Source organism: Squalius cephalus, assembly GCF_949319135.1.
Source record: "Squalius cephalus genome assembly, chromosome: 5".
Taxonomy (NCBI): Eukaryota; Metazoa; Chordata; class Actinopteri; order Cypriniformes; family Leuciscidae; genus Squalius; species Squalius cephalus.
Genome location: NC_137126.1, coordinates 10252100 through 10274383, shown reverse-complemented (window position 1 = coordinate 10274383; position 22284 = coordinate 10252100). Strand labels below are relative to the sequence as shown.

At 37.0% G+C, this 22284-nt stretch overlaps 2 protein-coding genes across 5 annotated transcripts; both read right to left on the bottom strand.

Annotated features, from left to right (window-relative positions):
• Positions 1-1703: 1703 nt before the first annotated feature.
• On the bottom strand, positions 1704-10222 carry LOC307158594 (uncharacterized protein). 2 transcript variants are annotated; one of them, XM_079871307.1, is made up of 4 exons: positions 9704-9839; positions 8612-8661; positions 4066-4091; positions 1704-3976 (listed from the first exon to the last, which is right to left on the bottom strand). In XM_079871307.1, exons 1-4 carry the CDS (start codon positions 9733-9735, stop codon positions 3641-3643), a joined length of 444 nt encoding a protein of 147 aa, XP_079727433.1. In that variant the 5' UTR covers positions 9736-9839; the 3' UTR covers positions 1704-3640. The 2 variants fall into 2 exon arrangements, with proteins under 2 accessions (XP_079727433.1, XP_079727434.1); XM_079871308.1 differs by having other exon boundaries at positions 1706-3973; positions 9704-10222.
• A 41-nt stretch (positions 10223-10263) lies between these two features.
• hspb2 (heat shock protein, alpha-crystallin-related, b2) lies at positions 10264-17763 on the bottom strand. Of its 3 annotated transcripts, none has more exons than XR_013821442.1 (3): positions 17517-17763; positions 11487-12921; positions 10264-11305 (listed from the first exon to the last, which is right to left on the bottom strand). XR_013821442.1 is itself a non-coding variant. In XM_079873315.1 (3 exons), the coding sequence occupies exons 2-3, from the start codon at positions 16273-16275 to the stop codon at positions 12509-12511; spliced, it is 468 nt and encodes a 155-aa protein (XP_079729441.1). In that variant the 5' UTR covers positions 16276-16384; positions 17517-17580; the 3' UTR covers positions 10264-12508. The 3 variants fall into 3 exon arrangements, 2 of the variants coding, with proteins under 2 accessions (XP_079729441.1, XP_079729440.1); XM_079873315.1 differs by adding an exon at positions 16221-16384 and having other exon boundaries at positions 10264-12921; positions 17517-17580; XM_079873314.1 differs by having other exon boundaries at positions 10264-12921.
• Between the last annotated feature and the right edge of the window lie 4521 nt (positions 17764-22284).

Below are 22284 nucleotides of genomic sequence, written 5' to 3'. Positions count from 1 at the left end.
AAATCTACAGTGTTCCATTTTGATTGATAATAAATAATAGTACAGGTCAAAAGTTTGGAAACATTACTATTTTTAATGTTTTTGAAAGAAGTTTCTTCTGCTCATCAAGCCTGCATTTATTTGATCAAAAATACAGAAAAAAAGGTAATATTGTGATATATTATTGCAATTTAAAATAATTTTTATAATTTCAATTTATTATACTTTAAATTATCATTTATTTCTGTGATGCAAAGCTGAATTTTCAGGATCATTACTCCAGTCTATCACATGATCCTTTAGAAATCATTCTAATATGATGATTCATTATCAAAGTTGGAAACAGTTCTGCTGCTTAATATTTTTTCATAACCTGTGATACTTTTTTAGGATACTTTGATGAATAAAAAGTAAAAAAATACAAATAAAAAAAATAATAAAAAAAGCAATTTAAAAAAAAAATAGAAATCTTTTGTAACAAAAATATACACTACTGGTCAGTAATTTGGGGTCAGTCATTTTTTCTTTTTTAAAAATAAATCAATACTTTTATTCAGCAAGGATGTGTTAAATTGATAAAAAGTGATAGTAAAGACGATTTATATTATTAGAAAAAAAATATTTTTATTTTTAATAAATGCAGTTCCTTTTAACCTTTTATTCATCAAATATATTAGGCAGCAGAACTGTTTCCAACACTCATAATAAATCAGAATATTAGAAATGATTTGTAAAGGATCATGTGATAGACTGGATGTCACACTGAAGACTGGAGTAATGATGCTGAAAATTCAGCTTTGCATCACAGGAATAAATTATTTTTTAAAGTATATTCAAATAGAAAACTATTATTTTAAGTTGTAATAATATTTCACAATATTACTGTTTTTTTGATCAAATAAACGCAGCCTTGATAAGCATTAGAGACTTCTTTCAAAAATAAAAAAAAAGTAATGTTTCCAAACTTTTGACCTGTACTGTACTGTGTGTATATATATATAGTCAGAATAACTATTATTTCCTTTTATTAAGAATTAATAAAAACTTCACAATTTAATTTGATTAATTAATTCCTGAATGAAGCTTAATTAAAAAGGACAGAAAATGAAAATCACCACAGGTTGTTTGTTATATGTTTATGTTAATCAGTTAACGTTTTTATAGCTAGATGGGGCCCTTATCCTTAGCTGTTAGATAACGCAATATATTGATAAGCTAATTAAGAACCTTTAGCTCACTGATTCATTCTTTATTAGTTGTAGATTATGTGACAGTAAAGTAGTGAGTAAAGATTTTCCTCAAAGGTTCTCATACTATAACAAAATCAGTTTAGTTTAGTTCAGTTTAGTTTAGTTTAGTTCATTTATTGTCCACAAGTGGAAATTTGTCTTTGGCTTCACTATACACCACACACAAGGACACCAACACAACATGAACATAACAACATAAAAAATAAAAGTAAAACAATAACATTCCCATGTACATATGCATAGACTACATATCCACCTCTACTATATTATATAGATATATTAATATCTAGATATATTAGATATATTCATATCTTCTCAACATTTAAAGTTCGAATGGCAGTTGGCACAAAAGAGAACTAAACTCAGTTGTCAAGAAAATCAGTGTTCTGTTATCTTTGACCAACAGAGGGCATAACTTCCTATTTAATGAGCCAATCTATTTGCATTTCAAAGAAAGTCATTCAAACTTGAAGGCAGATTTGAGTAATTTTACTCACTGTTTGGAGTCCATTAGGAAAACATAACATACAGATTCAATCAGTATTGAATATTGTGACTGAATATTAAATACTGAACATTGAATTCCTCATGTTACCTCAAGAATTACCTGTTTTGGTTGCAATCTAATTTGTAATCTAATTTGCAATCTAATTTGCACAAATTTGTAGTTACCATGGTTTAACTATAATAAACATGTTTTTTTGGTTTTATTTGTAGTAAAACCATGGTTAATTTTCGTAAGGGATGAGTGCAATCAGCTTACAACCTTACTTGAAGAGATTTGTATCGTTTTACAACATAAATAACATATAGTCGTCATACCATAACCAACCATTTAACAGAGGCTACCCATGGCTCTGATTTTTCTTCCAGGTTTTTGAACTACAATCTGAGCAGCTCTATGTGCCATTTGAGTGAGTGACATGGTAAGACATGCAATAAAATGCTATATAATATGCTATAGCCTAACTGAAGGCCTGGCGTGTTCATATTCTATGGGAAATAGATATTTTACAGAGACGTAATATGTACAAAGAACTTATGAATGTCATTCATAAGCATGATCCAATTAGCCCTTGCTGGTGGTAGACACTGTAATGCTGTGATTTTGACAACTTGGAAATCAAAATTTCCACCCCCTATTTGAAAATAACTGCACTGAAGGTTGGACATTTCAACTTGTAAAGTTGGAACAGACTGATAAACACCATCTTCAATGGGGCCATGATGTCATTTCCAAGATGGCAACATCTTGCTGAAACCAGATATTTATACATAGATTCCACAATCGCCAGCTCCAGTACGTCGGCAGGCCCGCCATCTTGAAATGGTCAATGTGTCGTCACTCACAGTAAGCCTGCATTCGAAATTGCATACTTCCCTACTAGATAGTAGCCGAAAAACAGTAGCCTATCTATGTGACAAAAGAAGTATGTCTGAACACACAGTACTTATAAAAAAGTAGGCAAAAAGAACCCGGATGACCTACTACTTCCGGCGTAATTCTGAAGTGTGTATAGTACGATGGGCTCTTTATTATCTCCAGAAGCCACAGGAGAGGATTTATGAATGGCATGCAGTGAAGCGACACAACTGACACTGGTCACATGATAATGACAGCATGGCGAATTTAGTATGTCTATAGATTACATTACTATACACACACTCATACTATATAGAACATACTTTTAAGTGGTCATGAAGTAATTACTTCAAGAATTGAAAGAATTCAGAAAATGCGATTTCGGATACAGCCTAAGAATCAAAAAAGCCACAACAGCTTCTGGTTATAAAAACCACAGAGATTTAAATTCCCAAAGACGGCTTATGTATAGCGGCACATTGACACAGACACTAATGAGGAATCTATGTACAGTATGGCTATATACAGTATGACTGAAACTGTCTTGGTGAGTCATGGCACAATCTTGTTTTGTTTCCATTTAACCCTGACATGTGATTGACTACAATGCTTTGAGGTAAGAAGTAGGAAATTAAAGGGAACTTTGTCTGGAACAAAACAACTATACATCATACAACCCCTTCCAGACAAAGTATAGGCAGGTCATAGTCAGAATAAACTGTATGGACAAGACTTTAGTCGAAAATTATATGGTAAACCAGGAAGACACTATTAATAATAGAATAAAACTGTCTATTTATACACCAATTTGATGTACATGTATAATGAATGTTAGACATACATTTTGATTTGTAGAAACAATAAAATAGGCTATACATTTTAAGCAAACAACCACGTGCTTTTGAAATTAAAGGCTTTTATCCATCATGACGTAGAGAATATTAATTGCACACTTAAATGCCTTGTTCAATGGCACAATAGGATAAACTGTACAAAAATTAAAGAGAAGAAATGTTTGCTCATTTTTTTGTTTGTTTGCTTTTTTTGTTCACGCCATAACTGCTCGCTTTGAGTGGACATTTTTCTTATGGGAAAACCTCGTATATGGTCTCTGTAGTTCTCCAGGTGGGATGAATATATCTGCAGGTTTAGCTGAGGTCTGTGTATTTGCAGTAGTTGTTGTGAAGTCTATTGTTGCATACTCTGTGTTGTGGCAGTTTGGAGTCTGTCTCAGTTTTCCCCTGCTGGTCGCATTTTCAGACTGTAGGACTTGAACGTCTGCGTAGTGTAAACCATCCTCATTCTGCTTGCGTTTCTTATTCACCTGGGCATACTGTGGTTCAGCGGACACACAGTCATACACATGAACATCAACACGGGCCTGCTTTGAAAAAAAAAAGCTGTTATCACAAAAACATTTACATATTTTCGGATAAAAGTAACATTTTGTAGTGTCCAGTTTAACCAACACACCTCATGGGGAGGAACCACAGGTGGACCTGTTGTAAAGATGTACATGGCAATCAACATCACAACAACCAGATAATCAAAGTTTCCTTTTAATCTACAAACCCAAATCCAGAAAAGTTGGGACATTTTGTAAAACGCAATACAATCAAGAATCTGTGATTTGCTCATTCTCATTAACCTTTATTTAATTGATAAAAGTACAAAGAAAAGATTTTCAAAGTTTTTACTGACCAACTTATTTTGTGAATAGGACCTATAAGCAAATTTAGATTTTGATGACTGCAACACACTCCAAAAAAGTTATGACAGAGCAGAGGCATGTTTACCACTGTGCAGAGGTCGCTTTAACCGAAACATTTTCATTGACGGATTTTTTTTAGCAGTGAATTGTAACTGTAATTCTCAATCCTGACCACTTTGTAGCGAGTGCGCTCTTGCTGACTATTAAGTTAATGGTCAACGAATGGCTTTTCTGAGGTACAGTAAGTGGCATTGTTTACAAGCTGTTTTATTGACATCTTTCTGTGTTTGAAACACTGATTGCGCGACATAGATACATGACATGGATTTCGGTAAAATGGACGGTATCCTTCAGTATATTTTCTGATGTTCATTGATGTTTATTTCGTTCTGTAACGTAGTAAAGAGGAGGTGATGATCGCATTCACTCGCGCACAGCTTCACTTGAACTGAGGAGCTTGATCTCTCGCGTTACATTAAAGAGGACCAAAACGGCATTTATTGTTTGAATTTTGTGATAAAGTGGACAGAATTTGAAAGATGAGACTTTGTTTCACATTAAAAGTCACAAAGCACAAAGTTTATTGCTATTTATTGGACAAACATTCATGATGAAACCTGAAAAGTAACCCACAGTGTTCAGCTTTCTCTTCATAAATAAATAAATGCATAGCCTAATCTAGCTAATGTAATGACGGACAGTGCGGAAGCAACAAAAGTAGCCCAATGACCAGTCAAAAGTAGCCCAAAAATAGCTCAATGCGATTTTCTCCATCGGGCGGCCCAATTCTACACTGAATTTGTACATCTGGGGGGTGTTTTGGGGGTGTTGGAGAGCCGAACCATGGACTTGGCAACACTGTGCGGAAGTCTAACGCGACTGTGCCTCTATGTCACATCACCTTTTCTTTTAATTACACTTTTTAATAGTTTGGCGAATTGAGGATACTAATTGTTGCAGTTTTGCAAGTGAAATTTTTGCCCAATCTCGCCTGATACAAGACCGCTGCTCAACAGTCTGTTGTGGTCTTCGTTGTCTGATTCTCCTTTTCATGATGGGCCATATTTTCAACAAGAGACAGATCTGGACTGCAGGCTGGCAGTCAAGCACATTCCTTTACAGTTTCTAGAAACCACTCTGGTTTAGCATGTGTAGAATGAGGCCTGGCATTGTCTTGCTTCACAAGAAAGATGTCATCTTCACTGTAAAAAGTGAACAGTTGGATCAACTTAAAATTACTTCAATTGGTAACACCTAAAGAAATTAAGTTTTCTCAACTTAAATTATCATGTTTTTCATGATAAAACATGATAATTTAAGTTGAGAAAACTTAATTTCTTTAGGTGTTACCAACTGAAGTAATTTTTTAAAGTTGATCCAACTATTCACTTTTTACAGTGAATTGATGCCATTAAATGTTTCTGTACAATCCCATGCCATTTGCACTGTTGCACCCACATACTATGACCGATGTTTGCTTTTTCACCTGTCGCTGATGAACGTCTGGATGGTCCCTTTTATCTTTGGGACTGACAACTTGATGTCTGTTTTTCCCAAAAACAAGCTGAAATGTGGACTCATCTGACCACAGCACAGATTTCAACTGTGTTTTGGATCCTCTGAGATGAGCTTGGGCCCCAGAGAACTCGCCAGCATCTTCGTCTAAAACTGATGCATAGATTTATTTGCGTAACAGAGATTCAAGTGGCATTCTTTTGTAGGGGAATTTACAGTTAAGACCTGGACCAGATATGATGAATGAAGACCAGGAGTCAGAGATGCAATCAACTGAAGAAAATCTTACTGAAGTATAGATCGCAGTTTCATCAGCAGAAGTCAGCTTCAACACTCACAAGGAGTTCGTAGGCCGCTCTCTTACATTCTCAAAACAACAGCAATTACACTCTTAACAAGTCACTAACTACGTCATCACGTCAGGTCGAATGATTCTGACTGGTTAAGACACAGATAAACTTAGAAAATTTTCATATATGGGCTGTTAGCCAAAAGCAAATCTCCACTGATTATCAGAATGATGATCAAAATCCCAGTTTAGGCACAAAGTGACCCACTGAGGTCACAAATCTGAGTTCCTATGTTCCAGTTTGTCTCCCCTGCGTGTCAGTTGCTCACCTCACAACGTCCTGTAACAAAGGATACTGACACACACACCCACAGATACACAGCTTATTCAAGGTTAGTTGGCCAAGCTCTAGCTCGGATCAGGAAACTTTTGCAAAAACATACTGATAAGATGTACTTTCTCTCAATAAGAGGTTCAGACAATATTTGTCAATTGTTCTGTAGTGATTAAAGATGGAATGTAAAGTAAATTCTTTAACTATAACAGCCCCTTTCACACAGCGTGTTGATCCCGGGAAATTGCCGTAAAATTGCTAAAGTGCCTTCTGTGTGAATGCAAACACGTCCCAGGATTGATGCCGGGATCGATGCCGGGATGAGGACCTGGTAACATTGCTGGGATCAGTCCTGGAACGCGCCCTGTGTGAACAAAATCCAGGACCAATGCCGTAAGGGGAGTGTCGTAGTGATGACGCACGTGCCATCGCACAGGCCTTTCTACAACCTATGCTACAGCATATGAGGAACGAGCCACTTGGCAAACCCAGTGGCGCTACTGGGGAGTATGGACTCGTCTTTGTGTAGAAATGATGAAGAGGAGTTATCAGCAGATCTGACATCTGACAGGAGTAATCACATCCTGACGTCACGTGTCTTTACGGGATCTTTACGGGATGTGTGTGAACGTACTCACAGATTCCAGAAAATCACTGGCAGTGTGAATGAACCAAAATCAAATGATCCCAGGACAAATCCCGGGACACATTATCCGTGTATTTTCCCGAATCTCTGTGTGAAAGGGGCTTAAGAATTGTCACGTAGGCAACAGGCCTGAGTTACTCAAGTGACCTATAGGCTGTCAGGGTCAGCTAGAAGAGTAAATATAACTTTTAACAGGTGTTGGGTGCTTTTCTCATGTAATTTAACTTTATAAGTTTAATTTTATAAATAAATCTCAAGTCATTCAAATCATTTGATATTTAGAAGAACATTGATTAATAACTTGATAACAACCACTCAAACGACATTGAAGCGGCAGTGGATTCAAGATAGAGGGTGACACGGGAGTGGATTTTCAAACCTCTCCCGTCCCATTCCCACAAAAAAAAAATCCCATCCCATCCCAATCCCACGAAAAACGGGGGGAAAATACCATCCCGTCCCAATCCCAGAAGAATGACTCCCATTCAATCCATCCATTCCACCCATTCAGGTTTTTTTGGCCGGAATCTGTCAGTTACAGTAAAAAAATACAGTACAGATCACAGCATGCTCACCTTAGTTGAATAAAAATCCAAAATGTATTTTTTCATGTTATTTTATTGAACTGAAATCCTCGCTTAAACAATGCACACACATTAAATGTAATTAATTTTCAACACACAAGCACGCATAATGCCGTTTTTCTCAACTCATAAAAATGTTTGTGTTATTTCAGACCGCCCAGAAATGTCGGTGAGCACAACTGAGGTATAATTTTCCGACAGTAGTCGTTGCAGCGTGGCTTTCATGTCTGACTCCATTTCGATTATGAATTTCGCGGCTACAAAGTGCATGGGGAAGCCTTCTTCTTTTATATTATTGGTTGGCATTGGCATACCAACTTGGTGCATTACCGCCACCAGCTGTTATGGGTGGAGCATATAAACAGTATATTTGTGTATAAAGTAGGGTTATTACAATTCCCGGTCCCGCCCACTCCCGCTGAAAGTTCCTGCCTCGCCCTACACAGACTGAGATTTCTCTGGATTCCCTGAATCTTTTCACAATATTATGTATGGTAGAAGGTGAAAGACCTAAATTCTTTGCAATCTTGCATTTAGAAATGTGATTTTTGAATTGTTTGACAATTCTCGCATGCTATTTGGTACCAAGTGATGGGCCATGATGACCTAAGACTGAGATCACGATACCCTCACCTACCAATTCACCTACTTATTGTGGACTGTTTCAAAAGAGTTTAACTTTGGAAATGCTATAAGCTTTTCAATTTTTGTTTTGCCCCTGTCCCAACTTTTTTGGAGTGTGTTGCAGCCATCAAAATCAAAATTTGTTTATATTTACTAAATAAGTTGGTCAGTGAAAACTTTGAAAATTTGTAAGGTTAAAGAGAATGAACAAATCACAGATTCTTGATTTTATTATTTTTTTTTACAAAATGTCCCAACTTTTCTGGATTTGGGGTTGTATTATCTCATAAATGTAGCTGAGATTTTTTATTGTTACCTTTTCCTTTTGCCCGTTTTTGTGAAAGTTTTCTTGGATTTATTCCCCATCTAAGGAACGAAAAACATACAAAATAAAAAAAAACAGAAGTTGGTTTATTTGTTCTGTTGGGTAATTCCCTAAATGAAAAAATTGATCATTGATAGACTTATCTCTTGTGAAAATGAAGTGCACTTAATTGTATTGAATGTGTTCTTCTAGAGTACCTCAAATCTTATTTTAATATAATATTAATGAAATAAATGCAAGTTAAAAAGAGTACACATTAATGACTATGTTTCTAATACCTAAAAAAGTAGCCTACATTTTGTAATGTCAAGTAAAAGTAGTGTGTTATTTGATATTATAAGTTAGCTATAAGTATAATTGCAACTTCATCATTACAAATGTGTAATTATTACAAATATTTAACTACATGACATAACATTTTCAGTAAAAAAAAACATTTTAGTAGATTTTAAGTTTACCATAAATATTTCAAAGACAAAAGAAGTAATTATGAAATTACATATTAAATGTATTATATATATGAATTCATTTAATTAATAACATGCAATTAAGTAGAAAACATTCATTTAGCACTTAAGTACATTATTTTAAAATATAAAATTTCTGTAATAAGTAGGCTACTCTTTTTTTTTTAAATCATTATGCTAAAATGTACTTTTTGACAATGTATATGAGGTAGAATAGTCAACTTTGTACTCTTTTGTCCCGTTAATTCCTAATGCAATGCGCTTTCCTCTTTTCTGAACAATGCAAAAATGTATCATATCTGGTTTGGCTTTTCTGGTGTCAAATAATTTCGACAGCATTTGTGTTAAAACTTCATATCAATATGAACAGACAAAGGGGATCAATGTTTCTCAAAGTATGACCTATGTAAAAGTTAGCATTATGGTAAATAGTGGTCAGAACACTCTTTAGTTATACAAATGAATCTAGTTTGAAGTAGTTTCCTCCCCATCAAGATCCTACTGCTATAAAACAATCACATGTCACAGAACCCTGTAGCTTTTGAATAGATAAATACTGTAAATCATGCCCAGTACGTTTAAAACAATTCAAAGATACAAATTTTTAGCTACTTACTTTTCCACTGTTTTGGTTACATTGCTCCCCATGGCAGAGATCGTGGTCAGAGCACAGTTAGCCTAGTGTTGATCATTTGCTCATATTCCATTTCCTGGTTCCTCTGTAACTTGAGTCCTGCAGGTGTTCCTCATAAAGAAAGCTACCTTTGTACTTCCAACTGCAATGCCCCAATCGTTGAGGCTGACCTTGAGGTCATGAATGTTTGACAATATCTTTAATGTTGTATATTTTAATATCTTTGTAGTCCTTCATTCACGAACAGGATGAAAGTAACTAGAGATCTCCTTGTGTTTACAGAGATCTTCCTTAGTTTATAGCATTGTATGCTATTGTAATATCCACAATCATGTGAATGTAAACAAGTAAAAATAAGTAGATTTTTTTTTGATGCTATAATCTATCTGTTTTGAGCATCCCAACAAGCTAGGCATGAAACTGAAATTCACCCTATTTTCGTATTTTTTTTAATCACAATGTCATAACTCCACCTTCCAGTGGAATTACAGACTTCTCTCTGGTCATGTATGCCAGACTTCTCAAAGCATTAAATTCGTCTAAACTCTGCCTTTCTTACAATAGATTGCAAACTCAAAGTCAGATCTGCTTCCATCCAATCAAAAACCTAGAACCAAGTCTACCACATTGTTTTCTTTTTCCACAATCCATTTTACTCAGATGTATGTCACAATACGGTAGAAAATATTTGTCACGCACCGTTACAACTTTAACATAGCAACATTGGCTCAACCAATGGTATGAGTTTGTGGCAAGACTATCTTTTTGGCCAACCTAAAGCAGACGAACTGTGGAAACCGGTTTCAAAATGACATCATTTTTGCAATACCTGGATGTCATAAAACTGAGGCAAGACCATTATAAATACTTGCTAGCTAAGCAGAAAAGTTTATTACAAAACAATATTTATCTAGCAAAAATACACACATGGCCACACATCCAGCAAGTTTATCATGAGGGAACTTAACGTGCATCATAAAGTTACAGTTTGTACAGTCTTTTATGCTATTTAAAATAACAGTTTTCTATTTTTATATATTTTAAAATCTGGTTTATTCCTGTGATGACAAAGCTAAGTTTTCAGCATCATTTCTGCAGTCTTCAGTGTCACATGATCCTTCAGAAATCATTCTAATATTCTGTACCCTTAAAATTACAACTTTATTTACCTATAAAAGTACTCTAAGGTACTAAAATGCACCTTGTGTCTGACAGTGAAAGTCTAAAGTCTATTCAAAAGTCTGGGGTAAGTAAAAAAAAAATTTTAAAAGGGGGGAAAAATAAGAAAAAGAGTCAGTAAAGATATTTATAATGTTACAAAAGATTTCTAATTAAATTATCGCTGTTCTTTTGAACTTTAAATAAATCAAAATATCCTGAAGAAGATCCACAAAAATATTAAGCAGCAAAACATTTTCAGTATTGATAATAATAAACCATAATGATTGAGCACCATTAATAATTTATTAAATTAAAGGGATAGTTAAATTGTGGCATGTTTTAGCTTAACTCAAGGGCATCCAAGATGTAGGTGTCTTTTTTTCCGCAGTAGTTTCAATTTTGATATTTTTAGGTCAAACCGTTCTTGTCTGTCAGTCCTATAATGCAGGTCTATGGTCACGGTCTCAAAGAGCATGCACAGAGTCCAAATTAAAACAATTCCCCATCGTCCAAATTAAACAATTCCCCATCGTAAGTACACATTGATGGCCGAAGACACGAAACGAGCGGTTTGTGTGAGAAAACGAACAGTATTTGTTTTTACCTCTTATAAAACAACCACGTCCAAGTGATCTGAGGGCGCGGGCGCTTCCTGCTGTGTGACGTGTGCGCAGACTGGTGCATAGATATATATATACACTAGAGGTCGCCTTGGCTACGGCAGTTCATTGGAACGAATGTCTTTAATGCGAAATCTAGTGTATATATGCACCAGTCTGCGCACACGTCACACAGCAGGAAGCGCCCGCGCCCTCAGATCACTTGGACGTGGTTGTTTTATAAGAGGTAAAAACAAATACTGTTCGTTTTCTCACACAAACCGCTCGTTTCGTGTCTTAGGCCATCAATGTGTACTTACGATGGGGAATTGTTTAATTTGGACGATGGGGAATTGTTTTAATTTGGACTCTGTGCATGCTCTTTGAGACCGTGACCATAGACCTGCATGATATGACTGTCAGACAAGAACGGTTTGACCTAAAAATATCAAAATTGAAACTACTGCGGAAAAAAAGACACCTACATCTTGGATGCCCTTCAGGTAAGCTAAAACATACCAAAATTTAATTTCAAAGTGAACTATCCCTTTAAGCACCAAATCAGCATATTAGAATGATTTCTGAAGGCTCAATGGAAACAGAAGACTGGAGTAATGATGCTGAAAATTCAGCTTTGCATCACAGGAACAAATGACATTTCAAAAATGTGTAATATTATAATTGTAAATCAATTTTAATATATTTCACAATATTACTGTTTCTTCTGTAATGCAGCCTTATTGACCACAAAAACATTAAACAATGTTAATTATTCCAAACTTTTCACCAGTATTGTATTTACAGACTAATCTGCAGACTTTATCTGCACTAATTTCGCTGGAAATCTGTGGAATGCAAACTGTGAGAGAACAGAACTGAGAGAACTTCTAATGACTCAAAATATCCAATTTTTTTTTTTTTAAATAAACAAACACGCAAAATGTTGGGCATTCCAACTCCATAGACTTTTCTATGGTGTCTTTCCATGTGAGATTCCATGTGGGCCTGCTTCTATCAGTCTACTTCATTAACTTTTGCTTTCCTTGTTGTCCACTTTAATCTTGAGCTGGTTGATTTTAGGCTCCAGGTCCTCAGTTTTTCGTGGTGCCTGGATACACATTATCCCATCATGTGAGATGGACACCTGCACCAGCAGCGGATCCACACCCATTGGCAAGATATACGTGCGGGTAAACTCACGACTCACGAAGCCATGCTGGTCCATTCGCTGAGCGTGACGTCCAGTCACCTCCAACAGGTTGTCCACAGTTCGCACACTGATCTCATCTGGTGTGAACTGGCACACGTCCAGCAAAACTCGATACCAGTCATCTTCACTGTCTACCTGAGAGAAGCCCCTCTCGAGCTGCTTGTTGATGCGGGGACGAATGTAGTAACCGTGGTATAGGACAGGGGCCAACAGGTCCTTGGGACACAGTGCTGAGAGGGTGAGAAGGAGAAAAAAAAATCAAAAACATAATAATACTCTCACAATGCTTCCACTGACATGTAAATGACACAACACAATCACAGCCAATCTGAACATATTTAATACCTATCCTATGCTCCATTCAACTTGGTATATCAGAATTTTCTCCTTCCTGCTTGGAAAAGTGCAGGTGAATGCCAATTAAAGTCGGACTTTGAAACTTTGAAAGGTCATGCAGGCATATGATGATACAAAAATCAAGTGCCAAGTTCTTAAAAATGTACTCTCTTTGTTCGTGTTTCATATACTATATAGTTCTCAAGTTTAAATATTGTACAAAAATAATAATTCTTTGTTACAGTACCTAAATACTGCATACTTGTTTTAAGTAAAAAAAAAAAAAAAAAACTTTTTTCACAAGTACAAATTACTACTAGGCCTACATAAATCATAATGAATTATTAAATCATAAAAGTTCTGGGAAAGTTCCACCTGAATGACATTAGATACAACCTAAACTAACCATGCCTTGTCATTAAATGTGAAATTATCTGACATTTTAAGAAGATTATTGACCTTTCTCTTATACAATTTACTGTATTATATTTGTTTCTGCATGAAAAGATATAATTTCCTGTGGGCTGCAAACTAAATATATTTAAAACAATTAATATTTTAATTATTAAATATTAATTCAATATTTTATTAATAACATTATAACGTAATATGTAATCAGATTACTTTTTTTCAAGTAACTAGAAAAAGAAATGCATTACTTTTAAATTAACAACAAAATATCTAAGTTACTTTTTCAAATAAGTAACGCAAGTTACTTTGTTCTCCCATGACAGCTCTCCCGTCCCCATGTTCAGAGAAATCGGGAGTAAATGAGCAGAGGTTGTGTGCGATGTGTGAACATGATGGTTATTGTAGTTCTAGACTAAATGTGAGCATGCATTTACTCATCTCATTTGCACATTTACAAAGGAATAAAAACAGTGAAATGCAAAATCAGAATATTACGCAAACCTGCAATATATTTTTTTAAATTACACAAATATAGCCTACTTTATGTATTTAATCTCACTTTATTAACCAATATCTTTGCTGCTGACCCTTGATGATACAATTCGACCATACGAATAAGAAAAAATTACCATAATTAGTTCATTTTTAGAGAGTAACGCAATATTGTAACGCATTACTTTTAAAAGTATACTTTCCCCAACACAGGTAATTTCATCTGAAAATAAACATTTGTGAGATTTAGTCTGTCAGAACAGTTTTGAGGTCAACTGATATAATGTTGTGTCTCTGGAAAATAATGATCTATGACATTGTATTATGAATATAAAAGTTTTTGGCACAGCAGACCCCAAGTGGCATGTTGTTACTAGTGTTATAACTTTTAAATGTAATAATTATTGTAATTAAATGGGTTATTATTCAGTATTTCCATGAATTAGGTACATTTCATGAATTAGATACATTTTAGACATCTTTACTTTCATTAAAATCTACAGGTTAGTTGAGTGAAATGATTACACTTACATTCATAGTGTTGCTATTAAAACATATCTTCAATTAAAATATGGGCAATTAAATAAGTAAGTATTAATATGCCTGTATAAGTCATAGAATATTTTTTTTTACCTTTCAGATAAATGTTCTTTCTGCTTTGTCAATTATCAAAATAAAAATGTAAATACAATATAGTTTATTTTTATATATTTTACATAAATGACACTTTAAAAACTATATACAGTATATATATATATATATATATATATATATATATACACATATACATATACACACACACACACACATATATATATATATATATATATAGTCATGGTTGGGTGGCTGTAATAAAGTGCACGGCCAAGGAGATACCCAAAATAGTCTTTAATTGTAGATTCAAACAAGGAAACACGCAGGAGATAACTTAGAGAAACTGAATTGCACACCACTTCGACATAAACGTTAAACAAGCCAAGACCAAGAACTGACAGAAACTGAGGGCTTAAGAACAAGGGCAAACAAAGGAGCTGACGAGTTAATTAACACTGGACAGGTGATTTAGATGAACCAATGAAACACATGGGAAGATTGGGTCAAAGGAAAACAGGCAAACAGAAACTGAACAAAGTTCAGAAAACAAAGACAAAACCGAACATAACCCTGACAGTACTCCCCCCTACAGGAAGGTGCAACCCCTCTCCAAAAAGAGTCCAGCCGGGGAGGGAGGGGGTCCACCAGTCGTGGCAGATGATTGGAAGGTGACCAAAGTGATGAGGGCAGGCTAGGTAGCCTCCAGGACGGTACCGGTAGTACAGGATACCAAGTAAGTACCGGTAGTTCAGGGAACCAAGGAGGCACTGGCAGTTCAGGGAGCCAAGGAGGATCGGCATCCGTTGTCTTGACCTAGGAGCTGGGCTTGGCCACTATGGCCGGGGACGCATAGCAAAACCAACCTACCACCCAGAGACATTATGGACAGTGAAATGCTCTCTGGGCTGAGCCCTGGAATTTCCCTCTCAAGAGCAGGCTCGGGGACTTAACTCACTGTAACAGGCTCGGAAATTTCTCTCACTGGAACGGACTCTCATTGGAACGGATTTGGGAATTTCACATTCGGGAATGGACGCGCGCTGGAAATTCTCTCACTGGAACGGACTCGGGAATTGCACACTCAGGAATGGACTCGGGAATTTAACACTCTGGAATGGACTCTGGTGTTTCAGTCTCTGGAACAGACTCTGGTGTTTCAGTCTCTGGAACAGACTCTGGTGTTTCAGTCTCTGGAACAGACTCCGGTGTTTCAGTCTCTGGAACAGACTCTGGTGTTTCAGTCTCTGGAACAGACTCTGGAGTTTCAGTCTCTGGAACAGACTCCGGTGTTTCAGTCTCTGGAACAGACTCTGGAGTTTCATGCTCTGGAACAGACTCTGGAGTTTCAGTCTCTGGAACAGATTCAGAGATTTCCTTCACTTTCCAGACTCTGACTCCAGACTCTGATATTTCACACACTAGAACGGACTTTGGAGTAAAGGTGGTAAGGTCCATGGAAGGCTCGGGCACAGGCTTGGAATGAGCTGAAGAGCCCAAATGCTTTCTGGATGTAACTGGATGATGGTTTATATTGTCCTCTTTAATTTCCTCAACAAGAAAATCAAAACCGTTTAGCCAGAGGACATGATTTATCAACTAAGGGTATATAACAATCCCCAGGAGATAGGAATTGAAATAAATCTTCATCCAGTCCCATCCAAAAGCATGCATTGAGCATTGAATTGCTCCAGCTCACCAAATGGGACAGCTCCAGGAATTCCTCCACAAACTGTTCCAGAGGTCGGCCTCATTGTCGGAGGGAGAAGAGGAGATGATCTTCAGCCTGATTTCTTGCCCCAGCCAGATCCATCTCTTTCCTTCTTGTTTCTTGAGGTCCTGGATTCTGTCACGGTTTGGTGGCTGTAACAAAGCGCATGACAAAGGAGATACTCAAAACAATCTTTAATTGTAGATTCAAACAAGGAAACACGCAGGAGATAACTTGGAGAAACTGAATAGCACAACCACTTCTGCATAAATGTTAAACAATCCAGGACCAAGAACTGACAGAAACTGAGGGCTTAAGGGCAAACAAAGGAGCTGACTCATTAAGTTAATTAACGAGTGACAGGTGAATTATATGAACCAATGAAACACATGGGAAGACTGGGTCAAAGGAAAACAGGCAAACATAAACTGAACACAATGAAAACAAAGACAAAACTGAAAATAACCCTGACATTATTCCCCTCTCCCGGAAGGCGCAACCTCATGCCATAAATTTGGTTACAGAGGTTGTCACTCCCGTAAACTAAACAGCGTGTGAATGTAACCGTATTAAGGACAAAAAAAGTAGCATCATGTAATTTACCCTGAATCAATTTACTACTGTTCAAGTACCTAAGAACTGCATTAAAATATAAAGCTCTGCCTTCTAGATTCTAAGTGTAAATAGTGTTCTAGAAGACACAGGAAATGTGCATGTCAAGTTTATTTAAAATTTGTGATACCAGCAACAGACCAAGACAAGGTTCTACTTACAGTGTCTATTTTTATCCTACAAGACACGTGACACCTACCTTACGCTGTTCTGTTCTAGCCTAACAGAGACAGGAGTCTTCACATTTGACTTCCAAATCTGCTGCTGAATTGTTTAATAAGAAGATCAGTTCATAATCAGTTATGATGGGGACAAAAAGTTAAATTGGTCATGTCATGAGTGGAATTCTAAATATAAGTTGTTGCTGAGGCATCACATTTCGTTGTAAGAGGAATACAGTCATAGTATGACAGCATTATATATTAATTGGCTATAGATCCACCCTTAATTCTGACAATCAAAATGTTTTGCTTATTATAACTGTTAAAATCAAATATGACCTACTGTATGAGACCTACTGAAGTTAGAAGTTATTTTGAAGTCATCAAAACATTCAAAGCATGCAAACCAATATCAGAATATAAGCAACATATACACATATATAGGCCTACCTATACAATATACAAGATATTTTGCCTGAAATTAAAAATGAAAGACTCTGATTTTACTTACCCTCTGCAAAGTTCTGATCATAGATTCGAGGAGGAGTACACATCTCGTAATCCATACTCATTGGGTATGCATGAGGAACGGTGCGATCGGCCATTTTGATCTCTGTAGCAGGTTGCCAAGATAACTGGAGAATTTACTGGATTGACAGACTTCAATTACTCAGATTTTTGCCGTGTGATAGAAGCAGGAAGTATAGAAAGGGAGAGGGGTGGAAAGAACAACAGGGGAACGGAGAAGAGAGACTGCGCACTTGAGACAGGAGGGTGATATATCTTGCTACAAATAGCTTGTAGTAAACTCTGTGGAGCTGCATAGCCAACATTTATACACAAATAGATATACACAAACACAGGGTGAATAAATGTAGAGATAGACTCACAAAGCCAAACAGTTTAACAGCTGATCATAAGTTGTAAAAAAGAAGACTAATGAAAAACACTACTTAAAATTTTTATTTATTTGATTCTACAGTACAGTATATTGTACATAATGCATATCAATTGTAACATGCACATTGATTAATATTCTAATTAAAAATAATAATTTATAATTATTTTATTTTAAAAATGTTTTATTACACTAAATAGTTAAAGAGTTACACTATCATTCAAATGTTTTTTTGAAAGAAAATAATACTTTTGTTCAGCAAGAATGCATTATATTTGCCAAAGGTAACAGTCAAGATCTTATAAAGGATTTCTATTTCAAATAAATGCTGTTCTTTTCAACTTTCTGTTCATTAACCTTTTCATGTATTAATTATGACAGGCTCAGACAGGATTCCTACCCCTCTATGTTTTTATTGCACCTAGGGAATGAAAAACAAGATTTGAACTTTTCAGAGAGAGATTATCATATGTCCACTTGAGTGGACAGTGTGCGTTTTTGTTTGTAACTGAAGAAGATACTAAACATAATATTGTAATAACACAGTAATCCTGTGTGTATTTATCAAACCACTGAATAAAATGATATAAAATCACGTGAAAACTATAAAATATATACAAAAAATATACAGATATATATATTCAGTTATTGCAAACTCAATTGAATTTGTTCCCATTTGTCCAGCAGATGGAGAATAACTTCATATAAGTTGAACTTTGCGTGTCTTTGATGTCAGAACAGGAGGACATGATTCCATCAAAGATCTCTACAACCGGTGAAGGTACAACTCTGTGGAAACCCAACTCAGACTATGTAGAAAATGCTCACGGTCCCTCCAGTCAACCAGAGTATTTTGATTTACCCTTATTAGCTGATAATTCTGATTATGTTCATAAATGACAAACCTCTCTGAGAAACCAGACTGAAATCTACATTGATTGATTGATGTTTTCAGACTGTGGAAAAACTAGCGATCAGGTGTTTTTTCATTCTCATCTGAAAGGAACAGTGTTGGGAGTAACGCATTACAAGTAACATTCATTACATAATCAAATAACTTTTTTGATGTAACTAGTAAAGTAACATGCATTTTATAATCAGATTACTTTTTTGATGTAACGAGTAAAGTAACATGCATTTTATAATCAGATTACTTTTTTGATGTAACGAGTAAAGTAACATAACAAGTAACGTACATTACGTAATCAGATTACTTTTTTGAAGTAAAGAGTAAAGTAATGCATTACAAGTAACATTGATTTCTGTCTTTGTGTTCTGTCAATTACTTCAGCTCTGTCTTTCTCCGGCCCCTGCCTGTTTGTTTCTATGGTGTTTGACTGATTGTAAGTTCAGTTCAGGTGTGTCTTGTTAATTTGCTCTTCAGTTCTGTCTATTTAAACCCTGTGTTCTGTCTTGTTCTTTGTCAGTTCTAAACGTTACATGTAGTTGGTTGTCCTGTTCCTGTAACTGTGATCTTGTTTTTTGAAGTTTTGAGTTAATCTTTAAAGGGGTCATATAATGCCATTTTTGTACAAGTTATTATGATTCTTTAGGGTCTAAATGAAAAGTTTGTAATACACTTTAATTAAAATTCTCATTAGTATTGTAAGAAAACACTCATTTTACCTGGTCAAAAACAGCTGTTTTCAGCACGGCATTTAAGTGCATGTGTCTTTAAATGATAATGAGCTTTGCTCACCCCGCCCCTCTGTTCTGTGCATACACAGTTTGTAATAACACAATAACCATAACGCGTTGTTCATTATAAACTTGGGATTATGAATTATATTGAGAACGTTGTACATAGAAAACATGCCGTAATGTACCCTGAGTGTAAACCTTAGCCGCATTCATCGTGAAGCGTGCAAGCGATTTGCAAAGATTCATATAAAGGTTAATAAAACGTTACACTCACTTCTTCTGGAGGTGCAGCAGGAACACGAATAGTTGGTACCGATCCTTTTTTCAGGAGCAGCTTCTTAGCAAAACCAGCTTTATACTGATCCTCCTTTGTAAAGCAGTCTAGTGAGAAATGATTCGCGCAAACATGAAAGCATTGACGTTGATCGTGGGGAATATTCCCTTCGAAAGCAAAACTCAGCCACTGCGTCTTCAGCGGTTCGGATTTAGGAACATCAAAATGACTGCTGTGTTTGTTATTACAACCAAGAACTGAACACCACAATCGCTTAGACGTCATTCTGCTCCAGCGTATCAACAATGGCGGACTATGATGACAGCTCGCTCAGGGTGGGTCTGTGTTGAAACGCTGCTGTCAATTAACAATCGTGGGAGGGGCGTCCGACCGTGTGACGTCACACGGTCAGACGGCTCGATTTGAGATGGGGGAAAACATATAAGGAGATTAAAAAAAGACCACTGGATGGATTTTTTATCATTATATGATGGTTGTGTACAGGCACTGCCAACACACATTGTGAAAACTTGCAACTTGTAAAAGTGCATGTACCATTATATGACCCCTTTAAATAAAGCTGCTGCGTATAGATCCTGTTTCATCCTTGCTGCAGCCCACTGTAACACATACATTATGTTATCACATTACTTTTTGATGTAACTGAAAATTACATTCTAATTACACCAATACATTTATTTGCAGCCAAAAAAGTTACTGCAGATGAAGTATTTTCAGAACAACAGTCACAGTAATTGTATGAATGGGATCTGAAATTTAGCTAGTGATGCATGATTAATCAGAATTTCCTCCCAATCTAAAATCAATACTTGGAAAATGAAACAAAGATATGACTCCTTAGATATTACTTGATGTTACAACATTTTTTTTAACCTGCAAGAGTCTCCTAGAATAGAAGGAATGGATGGGTACAACTTGGCATCTCTGCCTGACTGTCGGCCATCTTTGTTTGTAGAAAACAAATTCCCCATACCTTGGCTTGCCACTTGGTGGCAGTGTATAAGATGATGCATTAGTGTCCACTGTAGTGGTTGATGTGCAACTAAGCCATCAAAACCCATGCATACGCAAGAAAATGGCTTTTTTAATATAGCTGTCCACTCTAGTGACCTCTTAGCGTGAAAGGGTTAAAGAATCATTAAAAAAGCAGCACAACTGTTTTTAAAACTATTAATAAGAAGAAATGTGGAGGACCAGAGAGCAGCGGACAGTCCACAAGTCCGCAGTGGAGGTGAAGCGATGTCTGACCTCAGTGGAGTCGACGTGCCGAGGGAGTCCGGCGAGATGTAATGGCCGATGGTCCACGCCGAGGTTGAGGATGGAAGGAACGCAGGTGCGGGAGCAGGGCGACAGGTCGAGGCAGAGCGTAGTGCACCGAGGCTGCAGGCGGAGCCTCGGGCTCCTCATGCCCAGGAGAAGATGGCTCCTGACAAGTCTGAGGTGGTACCACGCTACTGAGGTGCCGAGGGACTGAAGGGTGACAGAGATGACTGGGTGGCACAGATGGCTGGAGACTGGGGGGATAGACTGAAGTTATATGCAGAAACCAGAAAAAAAGTGTTCGGAATAGTTTGGAGAGTTGGTTGGAGAGGTGGTGGGAGAGGGAGGCTGGGAGGGCTAGTGAGACAGGTAGAGGACTGACAGGTTCAGGAGTGACAGGTTTGGGCAACAGTACGGGGCTAGACAAATCTCCTCTCCAAACTCAAAATCAAAAAGTGTCCTTGCCAAAAACGCACTCTCAGTAGCAGGGGGGGTGCACGCGGCTCACTTCCGAACCCTCGACGTCCACCAGCACTCCCTCAGTGATGGACGGCTCGGCCGGCTCACACACCTGGTCAGGCGCACGCTGCTCGGGCTCTGTGGCGATGTGGTCCTCGGTCACTCTTGTGGGCGCAGGCTCCTTTATCGCGCTACCTGCGGTGGGCTCAGGTCGTCGATCCTCTTCGTCCTGGTGGTTCTGGCAGGGCACTGGATGGGGAGTGGGGTTGGCGGCATCCTCGATGGAAGCTCCCTTGAGGAACCTCCCCGGATAACTGTGCATGTGTGGCAGCGTTGAGTCCAACATCCAGGAATGTGCACAGACAGTCATCCGGGAAGGTGGTCTGATGGGCGAGATCCAAAAAGTGTTTCTTGAGGGAGCGTTCTCCCTGCTCAAGGCACATGAGTTTAACTGCTGGAAAGTCCATGGTGCAAGCAGGGGTGAAAAATGGAACAAAAACACTGAACACGAAAATGGGGGAGAAAAAATATACAAACGCGTTCAAATTAGTTTGGTCCAGTATTCTGTCACGGGTGGTTGCTGGCAGACAGATGAGGAAGATGTATACGATTCAATTCAAAGGTTTATTCTCCAAAGATCCAACAGAAAGGCAAACAGAGAGCAACACACACTTAACATAGAGTAGACAATACCGGACACTGAACTGAAACAGAACTGAACATATA

Bases quoted from the DNA above. Each gene is read 5' to 3' on its own strand.
- hspb2 (XM_079873314.1), bottom strand. From the start codon at position 17,610: ATGGCCGATCGCACCGTTCCTCATGCATACCCAATGAGTATGGATTAC. The intron at 12,922-17,516 runs GTAAGTAAAATC...TCACCCTCTCAG, and splicing joins TGATCAGAACTTTGCAGAGG to CACTGTGTCCCAAGGACCTG.
- LOC307158594 (XM_079871307.1), bottom strand. From the start codon at position 9,735: ATGGGGAGCAATGTAACCAAAACAGTGGAAAA. The intron at 8,662-9,703 runs GTAAGTAGCTAA...TTCGTTCCTTAG, and splicing joins GTAACCAAAACAGTGGAAAA to ATGGGGAATAAATCCAAGAA. The intron at 4,092-8,611 runs GTAACAATAAAA...TCTTTACAACAG, and splicing joins AAAACGGGCAAAAGGAAAAG to GTCCACCTGTGGTTCCTCCC.